The following is a 15,610-nucleotide window of genomic DNA, read 5'->3' as shown; positions in this document are numbered from 1 at the left end:
AATTGACCTACAGGTTACTGAGAGCTGTTCCTGAAAGAAGTTTATTAGCTCAGATTGTATCATAGACATTTCAGTTTCATCAAAACAATTCTGTGGATGTCCACTACAATCTGCTCTTAAGAGGATGTCGCCACAAATAGGATAATATAGGCAATGAACCGAAAGAGAAAATTAAAAGCTTTTCAACAATTCCACAAAAGCAAATCATAATATTTTAAATGATTGCAAACTATAACTCTGTGGGGGCCGATGCAGAAATGTTTCTAAAGGACAAGAATCTTTGTTAAATATATTTCCGTAACACCAAAAAAACACCTACAATCGTGGCATGTTATCTGTGAGAAGACTTATTTTATTTTGATTGTGAGGCGATTGCATGGTAATAAATTAATCATCAGGTTGACCTGGAGGCCAGCTGCAGGAGGCAGAGTTGTCCTGTTCATCAGTGCTGCACCCTCTGTGTGTCAGCTGCTCAGAGGTGGGATCGTCACAGGACACAGGATGTCTATAATGTTTTCCTCCATCACTATGTTTTGTAATCAGTGGCCACATGCCACCAGATACCGTCATTGAAACTGACATATATTACAGGTTTCCAGTGGTTTATCTATGACCATTACCATAAGTCTAATAGGTGTTGTAATCCATTGATTATTGGGTGAAGCAGGACTTATTCAGTCATGTGTTCTGACATTGTTGTGGTCATCATCAGGTGGTGATTACGAGTGACACAGATGTGCGTATGCTAACAGCACAGTGATTAAGTGTAGATGTCACCAACCAAAATGAGATCTATCCATCATCAGTGGATTTAGGGAGCAGCTGTTAAGACGTGGTTAGAGTCCCTCACCTGAGTCACACACACACAAACACACACAAAGAGTGTGAACATTGAGTGGCAGTCACGGCTCCACTCTTTTGTCTATTTATCAATTCAGAGGATATAATGTTTTTATCACTCCTAACACAATCTGAGCAGTCACATTCAGATAGATCTATTGTTGCAGAATAATAGTAGAGCGCCATCGGAAATATCAGGGTCAGAAATACTGACATAATACAGAAAGCTACACTCACCAGCTCTATATCAGATTGATAGTTTAGTCGCTAATGTCATCAAGAGGATAACTTAATTTATGAATGTGCATTAAACAATGATTCCAGTTTAAAAAGACGAATTGCACAAACACAACCAGCTCAGCAGTGTTGTGGGGGGAGTGTTCGGGTCAGGTGATTGGTTAAAAACATCACTCCTTTGTCTGTCAGGGGGGCTTTAAACCAGAGCAACCTGAGTGATTTTAATTCTTTATACAGACAACAAGCAGGTGAAAGGAGATGAGGAAATACAGCTGGAACAGTTTCAAGGATTTAATTTTCAGAAATCCTGCTGTCGTCGACCAGGTAGGATTGCAAACCTGTTTGACCAGACTTTCACTCCATAAGTTACAACAGCTACATTGAATAAATTGTTTGTATTTCTGATTAATAAGACAAATGTAAATCAACTCAGGAACACAAAAGAAATGTTCACTTAATTTGGTATTTAACTTAGAAAAGTTTTAGTTTAGAAAATGCCTCGTAATGGTTGATGATGGAGCCAATTTCACTTTTTGACTGAACTGAAGGTTTTTCGTGCTGAAACCACAACAATCCAATCTTAACATGACACAAGAGTGGAAATAATTAAAAAATGTCACAATGAAAACAAATGAAGACAAATCAAGATGATCAACAGTGAAATTGGTTTCAGCACACAGCTGAGAAACGCTGTCCTATGATATCTGTATTTTTGTCAAACATTATCATATAGCATTGCAGAAATTTGTATTGCATCATTCTAGAATTTACTTTTCTCACTGCAGGTGTTTTTCTTAAGATTTCTCTGGTACAACATACAATATCTGAGCCATTTTACAACTTTTACCACTTTAATAACTTATTTAACTTTTCAATAGGATCCACACGTGGATGATGGAGATGAGAACACTGAGCGTGGGAACTGGGCCAGCAAGAAGGAGTATATCCTCTCTACGATCGGATATGCTGTTGGACTTGGAAATATCTGGAGATTTCCATATTTGGCCTACAAGAATGGAGGGGGTAAGTATTTCTTGTCTAATGCAGGAAATCCTGTTTGATAGTATTGCTATTGATATCGTTTTTTAACGATATTTTAACTGTGAGCAGGTGCCTTTCTTATCCCCTACTTTGTGATGTTGGTGGTGGCTGGAATTCCCCTTTTCTTCCTGGAAAGCGCCTTTGGGCAGTTTTGCAGCCAAGGTCCAATTAACATATGGAGATCAGTGCCAATCCTGCAGGGTAAGACTAACATTCAAGTTTTGTGAAAGATCAGTCGGGTAAATCTGAGAACAAAGATGTCAAACATGAGGAACTTAATGAGGCTGTTGGTTAATGATTGTGGAACCAAAAATGTGTCTTTTTTATGACTCTTGACTTCAGAGGAGGTTTTGGTTGTTTGATTTTAAGGCTTTGACCCTTTAAGGCCAACGAATAATCATCCAAACTAAGGTAAAAGATTAATTACAGCTTTATAGCTTTATATATATAATTAATCTCGTCCTCTTGCTATAATCGTACAGCAAGAAAATGTACTGGGCAGGTGCCTATACATAAAAAAGGTAAATAAAAGGTGAAACAGGTGTTTCTTGCTTCATTCGCACTGTTCATACTGGACGTTAAAATATTACAGCATGAAGAAACTGTTTCCATGTTCATTTTGGTACCTGACTGGTTCAAAGCACACTTGAACAATTGTGAACCTATTGTTAAAGTTTTTGTTGAAACTATATGAATTTGGGGTGTTGATGAAATGAAGTGACATCATTTGTATGCAATACTGATGACAGTAACATTACAAATACACCATGAACTACACATAACTCAAAGCAATAAAACACCACAGTGACTCAGAAAAGAGAGAATACTCACAGAAAAATGATCAATAATAATTCAAACGAGCTATGGACACAACGCTTGAAAATGTACACCTGCAGCTTCATCTCTGATGCAGCTTGATTTATTTGTCTTCTGTTCAGTTCAGTTCATCAGGACTCTTTATGTGACTTTTGTTTTTACTCTGTAATGGATGCAACTTAAAATGTGTACAAGTACAAAACTTGTGAAAAAGAAATATCCGCAATTGTTGTTACAGTAACGAGAGTACATTGTATTTGTTACTTCCCTTGTTATTTATAATGCCTCTTTCTTCCTCTCCAGGTGTTGGCGTTGCCATGGTTATGGTGACGATAATAGTCTCAATTTATTATAACGTCATCATCGCTTACAGCCTGTACTACATGTTCGCCTCCTTCCAGTCTCCTCTGCCGTGGTCCAGCTGCCTCAGTTGGGCTGACAGCAACTGCAGCAACACTCCTATAGGTGCTTTTTCATCTCCAATTCTTTGTTTGTTCTGTGTGGCTCAAATCTGCTGTTTGTTGGAAGCTGATGTTTCATTCTCCTGAGGTAGCGGTGACATAAAAAGAATGACAAGATGACATATTGTGATATAAATGAAAGACTTAAAAGCATGCTAAAAGTAGGAACTGCAGTTTGAGCACTAGGGCTCTATGCGCTACTTCATGTCAAAGCAAAATAATAAAATCATTCATTCATTCTAGAAAATGTATGCATGTAAATACTCACTATATAGACCTTTTCTGGTTTTCTTATAGTGTACTGCAATGTAAGTGGTGTTTCAGTGGCCAACTTGACTCAGGAAAACAGCACTTGTCCTTCATCCAACATGATCACAGTTCCAGTGCAGAGTCCGAGTGAGCAGTACTGGGAGTAAGAATCACACACTCGAGCAACCAAGCACAAATACACACACTTGTCATACTGCTGTGGCTGTAAAGTCAGATGTCTCTCCTCCTCAGTCACGTGGCTCTGCAGAGATCCAGTGGTCTGGATGAAACAGGACCAGTAGTTTGGCACTTGGCCCTCTGTCTGCTGCTGAGCTCCATGATTGTTGCAGCAGCGCTCATCAGAGGCATCAAGTCATCAGGCAAAGTAAGACAACATCCATCTCATAGCAAGTCCTTATAGTTCAACAGAAGGGCCAATGCATAGAGCCAATCAACCCACTGCAAAACTCAACCCAAATGTCCTTTATATATTTATCATTAGATGCAATACAAAGCAAGGAAGCCTCTCACTCAGCTACATGCCAAAGAAAAGCTGTCGTACATTGTTTCAACCACTATCTGAATTTCCTATGTTGAAGGAACAGTACCACATTTTAGGATATATGCTTACTAGCTTTCATGTTGAGAGTTAAATAATAAGATTGATACCACTTTCACGTCTGTGCGGTAACAATACATGAGTCAACCACCCGGCTAGCAGCTCTGTGAGGCTGTATAGACAAAGCAGTGCTTTGAGCTAAATGCTGGCATCAGCATGCTAATATGTTCACAATGCTAACATGCAGATGTTTGCAGGAATAATGTTTGCTATGTTTACAGTTCTAGTTTAGTGTGTTAGCATGCTAATATTTTCCAATCAGCAATGAACACAAAGTACAGCTGAGGCTGATGGGAATGTTGTTGGTTTTGTCATAAACCAACACGTGTTGGACAAACTGAAATGTTGACCTGCTGGTGGCATTAGAAGAAATTATACACCATTAGTTCATTTTAAAAAGGTACTGATAGCCAAGCTAGCTGTTTCCCCCTTTAAGCCAGTCTTTATGCTAAGCTAAGCAGCTGCTGGTTGCAGCTATTTTTCATACAAACATGAGTTGATCCAATCCTCTCATCTTTACTTTCAACTAGAAACTGTTTTGCCCAAAATGTCAATCCATTCTGTAAAAATGTACACATTTGTATGCAGGCTTTCGATTTGCTTGAGATAACAAGTGTAAGTGAACGCTAGATGCAGAGAAGAAAAGACACATGCTAATTACAACATGGCAAACACCTTTAGAATTTTAAGCCCTTATAAGTTTTACACTTTATTATTGAAACTCCCAGCAACAATATAAATTAATTATTTACTTTTTTGCAATTTTAACTCTTGGCTTTTGTCTCACCAGGTTGTGTATTTCACTGCTACTTTTCCTTATGTGGTGATTCTGATCCTGTTGATCAGAGGTGTGACACTAGAGGGAGCCAGAGATGGGATTGAGTTCTACATTGGTTCCCAATCCAATTTGACTAAACTGACAGAAGCACAGGTAGGGGCGTAGGGACCCAACTATCCATACTTATCTACAACGCCTTACAGAAATCTAAGTATATTGATTTAAAGCATGACTGTGTTTTTAGGTCTGGAAAGACGCGGCAACTCAGACCTTCTACTCCCTCTCGATTGGCTGGGGTGGAGTCATGACTCTTGCTTCTTATAACAACTTCCACAATAATGTATTCAAGGACGCATTTGTTGTAACCCTTACTAATGCTGGTAGGAGCACAGTTACTGTAACTGCATTATTTAAGGAAAATGTATATCATTTCTATATTTATCTCATCTATTTAGCTATTTTCATGTTTTCCTAGGCACCAGTTTGCTTGCAGGCTTTGCCATATTTTCAATCTTGGGTCACATGGCTCACATCTACAAAATGCCTGTTGGAGAAGTGGTGAAGGAAGGTCAGACAGACACAAAATGTGGGCATCAATTAATATAAAATGTGCAAGACTTTCAGGCAGCCTGTGATGTTGAGTTTCTTTGTCTTTGTGCAGGATTTGGTCTGGCATTCATTGCATATCCAGATGCTCTGTCTAAGCTTCCCATTTCCCCTCTGTGGTCCATTTTGTTCTTCTTCATGCTTTTGACGGTTGGTCTGGACTCCCAGTTTGCAGGAATAGGTGAGATATTCAGTTGTCATTCACACTTAACATTAAGACCTTTGCTGTTGCGATAGAATGCTGGATCCTGAAATCTCTTTGTCATTAGAGGTGATCACCACCTGCCTGCTCGATTCCTTCCCTAAAATATTCAAATCCAAACGAGCTTTATTGACTATTACGACGTCTTCCATCCTCTACCTGCTGGGACTGCCATGTGTCACAAGGGTAAGTCTGCCTTAGTGTAACCTAACGTAACTGTTGTCTGACATAGGCCTAGTTAACTCAGCTTGTGCGTGTGTGTCTGTGTGTGTGTGTGTGTGTGTGTGTGTGTGTGTGTGTCTGTGTGTGTGTGTGTGTGTGTGTGTGTGTGTGTGTGTGTGTGTGTGTGTGTCTGAGACAGGCGGGAATATACTGGGTGACTCTAATCGACCAGTTTGCTGCCAGCTGGGTGCTGCTATGTTTGGCTCTCTTGGAGATCATTGGTGTCTGCTACATATATGGTAAATATGATAACTGGAGTTATGTGCACATAAAACTGACAGACAGCCTTAAAGTCCAGCTGTGTACATTCAGGCCAATGTATTCTTCTGATGCATTACAGGAGGGAACCGTTTTATCAAAGACATTGAGATGATGATTGGAAAAAAGAGTTTCATTTTCTGGCTATGGTGGAGAGCATGTTGGTTCTTCATCTGTCCCTGCGTCATAGTGGTGAGTCACACAATGCCCCTGATGCAAAAGATGGCGATCAATCACATGTCTGCTTCAATCCTAATCATATGTTTAAGGAATGACATCAAATCGAGAATTATTATTGCTTCAAAAGCTACTTAAAGATATTTTTTTTAAAAGGTGGTATAATTACGGCCAGCAGCCACTAAACTTATGTTTCAAGATCTGAATTTCAGTTAAATTCAATTAATTTTAGATTTCATCTTTTTGTGTAAAAGAGTGAATAAATCAAACTGACCCGTGTCTAAAGTGGTTCCATAAATTCACATTAAAAGTTATTTTTGTTGTGTAGGTGATCCTGATCTGGTCTCTGATGACGTTTACGCCTCCCTCCTATGGAGGAGTCCCTTTCCCAGTCTGGGGTTTGGTTCTGGGCTGGTGCATGGCTGTATTTATGCTCCTCTGGGTCCCCGTCGTCGCTGTGTATAAGTTGATAAGAGCCGAGGGAAGCCCCTGGAAGGTGCGTATGTGTTATGATGACTGACAAGGCATGGTGGTTCACTAATGTCGTCTTTTTCTAAGCATTGCATGTTGCACAGCTTGAAATCTTTTCCACGAATTCAAAGATATGATGCTAATCCCTCACTTTCCACAGCGTCTGAAGTCGTTGTGCTCCCCAGCTGAGGAATGGCATCCCTATCTGGACATCCATCGAGGAGAACGCTACTCACAAGACCGCTGCCGCCTGAGGATGAGCATTAGAACCAAACCAGAAGTAAATGTGAATATAATCTCGAGCTCCTGGCTCTGATGTGTGTTTTTATGTTTTCTTCTCTTTAGTGCAGCAGTTTAATATGTGTACAATTTATATTGAAAGTTACATTAATTGATTGAGGCAGAGAGTGACTCAAATACAAACTATCCATCTTTTCCTGCTGGAGCAAGCCACATGCAACAAACTTGTGTGAGGACGTGTGTCTGCCATTTAGGACTCGACCACACCGACCAATGACTGAATACAATGAGTGAAAAACAGCTGAAACTTTTCCTAATTTCTTTTGTGAATTAATTATTTTAAAATTCCCACTTCTAACAAGGCTTGTGAACCATGAAGTTGCCAGTTAGTGTGGAAAAAAAACGATAAATGGCTGAGTTTGACGGTAAGTGCTCAGCGGCAGAAGGAGGCTGCTTCTGCCATGTCCGGCCTCACTGACACTGACGACACAAAATACCAGAATATTTACTGTGGCAACAAATGATCACTGACGTTAGGACATATTATCTATCTTAGCTTAATCGTACAAAAATCAATCAAATTACAATTTGGTATATTTAAACAAAATCAACAACAACCAACAGCCATAGTCCTTACAACCTTGTGTCCAGTTATCTAGCGTCATAGTTCCCTCAAACAATGTAGGCTTCAACGCATCAGACTGGAAAATAAGTAGGAATAAGTTACGCTGTGTAGCCTGCAAAACCACACCGCTTAGATGACATGCTAAACTTGACTAAGATTACCATTACGTTACATGAATGTTAAAACACCACCACACAAAGTCACTTAATCTATATCTACTGAATGCTGAATCTCTGCAAATCATGTCAAACCCCAAATACACAACATAGCTGTACTATAAGTAAAGATGCCCACATTGACAGAACTGGAAACCACTTGTTGTGAAGTGAATTCACTGGAGCGGGGAGGGAGAGTGCGACATCTAGCGGCTGAATGCAAATACAAAATGCAAAGGATGGTGGACCAACCAATTTTGTCAACCCCAGATACACAATGGTGTGATTAGTAAAATAAACACACGACATACCGTCAACACTCAGCCAGTAACAGCTATATGTGGATTACTATATTACAGGTTTCCACACAGTGTAATGAAATGCCATTTCCAATGAATATATAATCACATATGAAGCAGCTCAGCCAGCATTTGCTTTCAACTGGTTTTCCCTCCAAGTCAAATTTGAGTGTCAGCCGCAAAGTATTTTCCCTGTCAACAACAGCTCAAGGCTAAACTAAACACAGTGTGAAAAAATACCGACCTATTGTACGTGACTTTAAGCATACTGCTGTTCATTAAACCCATACTGAAGTACATAAATGATTGTTTTGTGTTGGCATCACTGTTGAATCTTTACTCAAATTGCGATGTATTACGTCATGGACATGCGATGTATTATGTCATGGACTGTTGAATTGCAGTTGTATGTGGGCACTTGGAAATATCCCCTCAGAGTTTTACTTTTTACGTCGACAGAAGTGATTTGAATGCAGTTGGAGGGTGGAAGTAATTGAGTGCATGTCTGGCCAATATATAAAATAATGAAGATATAGTAAAATGACATACAGTATGTGCCTTATTGTTCACAGCATGACCATAGTGTTAGATACACTACCAAATCTCACCACCAGAGAGAGTCGATAAGCTGTGTAGAGTCCATTGTGGTCCATTTTGTACAAGATGGTCAAGAATGAAAGACCATTTATTCTTGGATCAGTTTAGTTCCACCTCCAGTGATGTCATCTGCTCTTTGAAATGGTGCACGCTGCAAGCAAGACAGGTCTTAACCTCTGAAACAACAGATCTTTTTTTACTGTAGATACATTACATTGAAGCACAAACCAAGCTCTTTCACCATGGCAACTCTGCACAGAGAGCCGGCTCATAAACACAAACCTGTTGCCATCTCCCACGCAAAAAACACACACACACACACACACACACACACACACACAGTGCTAGCTAATTGAAACACATTGAAACGAGGATTAATCGTCATCAATTACGTTGTCTTTGGAGAAACACAGGAAGAAGCCACTGAACAGCACCCATCTGCTCTTGTATAAAACAACATACTACAGAATCACGCTGAAGCTCTGTAATTATAACATATCTATAATTTTCTATGTTCAGGTCTATCTGAGCAGGGGAGCAGGTTTAATTCAGTTGTGCAATTAGCTGCTCTCTACAGTGTGTGATTATTCTTGAGCCTGTGATCTTCCTCAGAGATGTAGGAGTGCATATTTAATAGAAAACATGTTGTGTTTTTTGTCTGGAAGAATGTTAAACAACAACTGTATGTAGAGTGTGATCTGCAAAACACAAAATACAAATGTGAATACTGTGCAAACTGCGAGTAGCACTCAGTGTTCAGTTCCTGCGATCTATCTCTGTCCCTCTGCTCCCTCCACCTCCACCCTCACCCGCCTCTCCTCCCACAATGGCCATGCTTCTCAACAGCCCTTTGCTATTAGATACTGCTGGGCTTGTCACCATGGAAGCAAAATCTCGATCATTTTCTATCTGACATGTTTTGTGGACGCACACGCACGCATGCATGCACACACACACACACACACACACACACACACACACACACACACACACACACACACACACACACACACACACGCATGTTTAGCTGTTGTGATGTGGGAGGGTTGTCCGTAAGTCCTTGAGTGTTCCCAGGTCCAGCTGGATCACTCCACATGTGAACAAAATTCATACAGGATGCTGTGACAGGGAAGGGCTGCTGTGTCATGCATATAGCATATCACATTTTCAACATGGCCACGTGCAACCTGTTATGGGACATCATGTGCCATTATGTGCTATTGTGTATTGTGTGCATTGTGCACCTAACTGTCTGTGTGTCTGCGTGCAAGCTTGATAAATGTCACATTCCTAAACTTGACAGATACGCTTGCTTCTGTTCAGATTTACTGGGAACAAAGTGTCAATTTACTTATTTAGGATTTAGGACCTTGACTCACAAGCTGAAACACACTCACATGGTTTCAGAACACTATCATTGTCTGTATCACCATTGCTGCATGTATGAAGGACTTTAGTTCTGCGTTGTATTCTTATAATATGAGACAGACTCTTAGTTAGTTTTTTGTGCAGCATCATACATGATACTATATCTTTAGCCATGTTGTGAAATTAAAGTGCTAACAATCCCCTGCAGATGTCCCAGGCAGTTGACGTCAAAAACGAAATGAACACAGATAAAAACGAGAGGTGATACACAGAAAAAGGAGAATTGAGAGAGTGAGATGGAAGGATAAGGCAGAGCTGATTTTCTTTCTCCAATAAAAGCGACAACCCCCCCCGTGTTGCTATGGCGACCTCCTCTCTCTCCCTTCCTTTCAGCGAGCTACCACTTATCCATGCTGCCTTTCAGTCAGCAGGGCATGTGGGTGTGTGTGCGTTTGTGTGTCGGCTCCTGAATGAATCAAGCAAATGAAGGAGAAAGCCATTAGAGAGCCAAGTCAAACTGTTCTCCACACAGACGTGCATAGCCACAATAATATGCATTAATACATAATAATAATGTAAGCCCACAAGCTGGAAAAATGCTTCATACTTTTAAGGTAACCAACTTCTCTTTCTGTTCATTCTCTATTTACTTGCTCTTCCGTCTCAAAGTATGTTCCTCTAGTAGAGGTTCTCTATACTCTTTCACAACCACTCCTACCTGATTTTCAGTTACCACACACCCACTTAAATACACACATAACCTCACCACCACTACTCTCTGTATGTGTGAAATACAATGAAAAAAAAGATGAGCACAAGCAGGGAGCTGTATGAGTGTGTCTGTTATGTTTTCCCATTAGCAACAGGTCAATGATCATGAATCTTAAAGATGAATCGTACGGAACCACTTCAAAACCGTCACAGGATCCAGGACATCACAGTTATAAAGTCTGCAATGTCCCAAAATTACACTGTAGTTTGCTGGATGTAAAAATATCAAGAGCACTTATAGTCCTAGTATTACACATCACGAAGAAAGATGGATTTACCGTATTATACATGTCTCAAACATTGTTACACTGTCTTAAACTAAACTACACAAGCACACAAACACACATACATGGTCACACACAAACTCATTTTTTTCTAGTTTTCATACTGTGGAGAAAGTCTGTGTGATTCAACATCAGCATGGGTGTATTTTGTATCACTGACCAGAGGCTGTGTTTCTATACACCTCCCTTTTCTCTTCACAAGCACCTCATTTAATAATCTCTCTTAGTGCTAAAATAAAAAATGCATCTCCTCATGCTGCATGCAAGTTGCTGGCAGCTGCTATTTGACCCAGTAAAGACTCTGAATGTCTTGTCTAAATATTTAATGTTTAACGCACACATCAAATAAAACTTTCATTGAATTTTGTCTTTTATTTAACAATTATTTAATACTTTTGCAGCAATCAATATAGTACGGTTGGTCAAAAAAGAGGGTGGTGGTTGAAGTAATACAATTATTTAGTATTTATGCACATTTTGGGGATTATTGAACACCTCATTTACCTTCTGGTAAGGATGAATCCATAACATGTGTAATATTATTGCTGCTAAAAGCTTAAGATTATACTGCACTGTGGTTACCTGTAATAAATGGTTCTGACTGGCAAAATGTTCCCTGAGATGTAAGTCTGAGATTTTCTCAACGTCGGCACACAAACTTGACTGAATACCTTTTATTTCATACATAAATTACCATCTACTGTTAATGCGGCATTATATAGAAGCTGTTATCCAATAAAGGGCAATGAAACAGTCTCCCGCTGGAGGGAAGGGAGGCACAGGAGAAATCAGAACCAGGACTGAGTGGGGCCGACTGTCAGACCGTTGCAGTAAAAAGAGAGATTTTCTAAAGGGACTCTGGTGCTCGGAAACACTACCACTTTTGTCCACAGTGACCGCTAAAATCAATTAAAGTTCCTTGTAATATAAACACACAATTGAGTGCTGCAGGAATGAGTCCTAAAACCCGTAAATGAGACAGCAGTTTTGTACTTCCTGCTCCCTCGTCCTGAAGTCAATGAGGTTTTTTGAATGGGTTTTTGGTTAGATGCCTGAAAGAGGGTCTGTGCTCAACAGACGCTAAATATGTTCTACAACATAAAATATCTCAGTAAATACCCCACTCATGAATTTTGAAGTTTTAAAGTGTCTTTAAAAAGGCGGTTCCTAACAGATGGCTAAATGAGACAACAAAACGTCACCACTCCAACCACTAGTCCACCTTTAGGCTTTGTGCAGGTGACATGAAGTCATATGACCGTGGTGTGGTTCATGTATAGCCTAACGTTAGCTTTTTATTTCTGTAATTGCATATACACTTCAAAAATCATGAAATTAGTGTTCATTTGTGAAGAAGAACAAAACGCGTACCTATCAGAAACCTTTGTTTGCCACAGAGCTTATTTTCTGCAATTAGCTAAAATCCAATGTAAGAATTTAATCGGGTTTTCGTCGAGGGAACCAGTGTGATGCTAACTTCCGGGTTGTCCTACAATAACATGTCATCCCTGTAGCACTCTCTGAAGTGCTATTCAATATGCACTGTAGGCTTGTATCACTTTGGAGACCATTCCACATTGAAACCTGACAAAAATGAAATCGCTAAACAGTATGTTATAGAATTTTTCATTAAGAGATGAGACACAACTTCAGCTCTGAAAACGTTTCACACAATCAGCAATTTACAGGTACTGTAATAAGGACACAGAAATAACGACTTTCACCATTTAAACTGTGTCTGTCCTGCTGCTTTGTCACCTTTGTAATCTATGACCTGGCATTGCAAACAGGTCTTTAATCTACAGACCATGGCAAAAAAACTAAAATGCCAGCAGGAGCCAAAGAAAACTTCCCATCCAGAAAAATCACACACTGTAACTAATGCAAGTGGTTTTTCTTCGGCTTGTGAAACAGGAAAAAAGTACGGGGGAGAGAGTGAGAGTGAGGCAGGCAATGAGAGGAGGAGAGATGAGAGGGAGAGAAGCTCTGCTGCAGAACACACCTCATCTCCATTTTAGCTGGAGGGAGAGAGAGAGAGAGAGAGAGTGAGAGAGAGAGGGATTCAGTCTGTGCCACTTCACTCTTCGGCTCCAGTGACACAGAGAGGAGAGCTGGGGAAGTGATATTTCAACAACCGTGTGACTGAGAGGGAGAAGAAAAAAAAAACAACAACATCCTGGCACGTGACGCATTTGCAAAGAAAGACTGAGCAAATGAAGAAAGGAAGAATCGACGGAGAGAGATGTAGTCGGTGCTTCAGTTGCGGTAAAAAAAAACTAAAATATGTTGATGTCATTTTTTAAGCAAACAGGTCATTGCAGCACTCACACCGCCATGCAGCTGTGGATGCATGCACATTCACTCTGAGTGAAAGCAGTGTTGAGTCAAAGGTTTTGGTAGCAGGTGTGTGTGTGTTGGAAATGGAGAAGCTCGAGGGTCTCTTGTGCTAAACATCATAAGTTTGTGCATATGTGTGTTAGTGTGCATGCTGGAACAGATTCAGCTAAAGGGCAATGCGTCTCTATTTTGGTTTTACATTATTATTAATGTTAGGATCTGCATCCAGCACCTCTATCTCTGTCTTACATCTCTCCCTCCCTCTCTCTCTCCATCTCTCTCTATTCCGCCCTGTTGCAGTGACTCTCTGTGTCGTAGCACAGCACAAACAAACCCTTTTATATGAATGGTTCATACAAGCATGTATTTCTACTCCACACTTATATTCTCCCGTTATCTGTTAGAAAATGTAGATAGAAAAGCTTTTCTCTGTCTCTCTCTTTTAAAGCAAAGCCGAATGGAGCCGATCGGGGAGGCATGTTTAACTTCTGCAGAAGCATTCATGTGGCTAGTCTGAAATAACACAGACCTTTAATTGATGGGTTTTTTCCACATCCCATAGGGGTTCTGAAAAACTTCAAGCCATTGACTTCCTGATAGTTGCCTATAGGATTGAGATAAATCAATTATCCCAAACCTAACTGTCTCAATTCAATCTAGAATTGCAGAGCACAAGCTACCAGAATTGCTATTGGAAAGTAAAAAAGCTCTTTAGTGTAGCATAAAAGAAATCCATCAGTTCTTAGTTGTAGGGTTTTAATGTATGCCTTTAAACCATTGCATAAGATTGTGTTCCTCTCTTGTATCAAATGTTAAGTGTTGAAGGCTCTACTATAAACAGGAGCTTGCATATTTCAAGTGAAGTGAGGTGCTCAAACAAATGAAAAACTGCTAAGAAGGTCCTGCAAAGGTAATCAGATGGACAATCCTCTCTGATGTATTTGATTATTCTTTGTTTGCTTGGTTGCCATCTAGTGTACAGGTAGATACAGTTGGTAGTGGAGGTTTAGCTGATTTGTGCAGGTATTAGCTGTGTGGGTGAGTGTGTGGGAGGGAAACATCCATTTATATGTGTGAGAGAATGTTCAAAATTGGTTAAAAAGAAACAAGCAACACCTGTCCAATGGTAACGTGGTAAGGTATTGATCTACAAACATAAATGGCATCTGTTGTGTTCAGCATGGATATGAAAGTCAAAAAATCCAGAAAAATGCACATACGTCTAGTATGCTGAGTAGAACAACATCTTCTGAAAGAGGTTTGAGAGACTGCTTCATTAAAAATCCACAATTATGCACAAATCCACATCTGCGTAGGGGCTTCAGCAAGGCCTGAATAGTTGTTTTTGTTAGGACGGTCAGTGTTCGGTGCAGAATTTATGAGATAAGCAACCGTACCACCTGAAGTAACTGTAATGGCATTAAACTAATGGTGCAGCCAGTATGAATTCGAGACATTGGTTCCCAACTTTTTTGGCACGTTGACCTTTTGAAACAGTTGAGCCGGTTTCTTCTCATATAGTTTAATTTAAATAATTAGGAGCCTGAAATAATCCAGTATTTAACAAGAACAAAGCACAAAAAAAGACAAGAATGTGACAAATAATAATCAAAAAATTGTTTAAAAAAAATTGTGTAATGCCTTGGGGGATTGGGAACCACTGATATAAGGTATTCTTAGATTTGGCAGTGTGAATTTAACACATCAAAGTCTGTTAACAGGTCTTTGAGAGTAATATGGCGGTAATATGTGAACACATGTTTTATGAAGCCTTTGTGGCTGCAGAGGGAGCTGCTTGTCTGTAATTGATGTCAGTTGAGTCAGTGTCGGTTGGGTCCTAATACTCTGGGGGTGTGGAGTTAGAAAGAAGTGCGCTGACCAGTGCTTTGTAGCCCTGTAACCAATTTTGATCCTTTTTTGTTTTTTAAATATCTTTTGTGAGTCCGACAATGTTATA

The 15,610-nt window shown here is 39.9% G+C and overlaps 1 protein-coding gene across 1 annotated transcript; it reads left to right on the top strand.

Moving 5' to 3' along the window:
* Positions 1-1,335: 1,335 nt before the first annotated feature.
* slc6a14 (solute carrier family 6 member 14) lies at positions 1,336-7,293 on the top strand (the record flags this gene model as incomplete). The annotated part of the gene is made up of 15 exons (XM_079186341.1): positions 1,336-1,401; positions 1,956-2,100; positions 2,188-2,319; positions 3,238-3,399; positions 3,693-3,807; positions 3,897-4,029; positions 5,054-5,194; positions 5,286-5,421; positions 5,517-5,609; positions 5,703-5,828; positions 5,917-6,035; positions 6,211-6,310; positions 6,412-6,521; positions 6,835-7,002; positions 7,138-7,293. 15 exons carry the CDS (start codon positions 1,336-1,338, stop codon positions 7,291-7,293), a joined length of 1,902 nt encoding a protein of 633 aa, XP_079042467.1.
* Between the last annotated feature and the right edge of the window lie 8,317 nt (positions 7,294-15,610).

The sequence above is a fragment of the Pholis gunnellus genome (genome assembly GCF_910591455.1).
Source record: "Pholis gunnellus genome assembly, chromosome: 3".
In the NCBI taxonomy this organism is placed as follows: domain Eukaryota; kingdom Metazoa; phylum Chordata; class Actinopteri; order Perciformes; family Pholidae; genus Pholis; species Pholis gunnellus.
The sequence above is the reverse complement of the archived record's forward strand: the minus strand, read 5'-3'. Positions and strand labels throughout refer to the sequence as shown.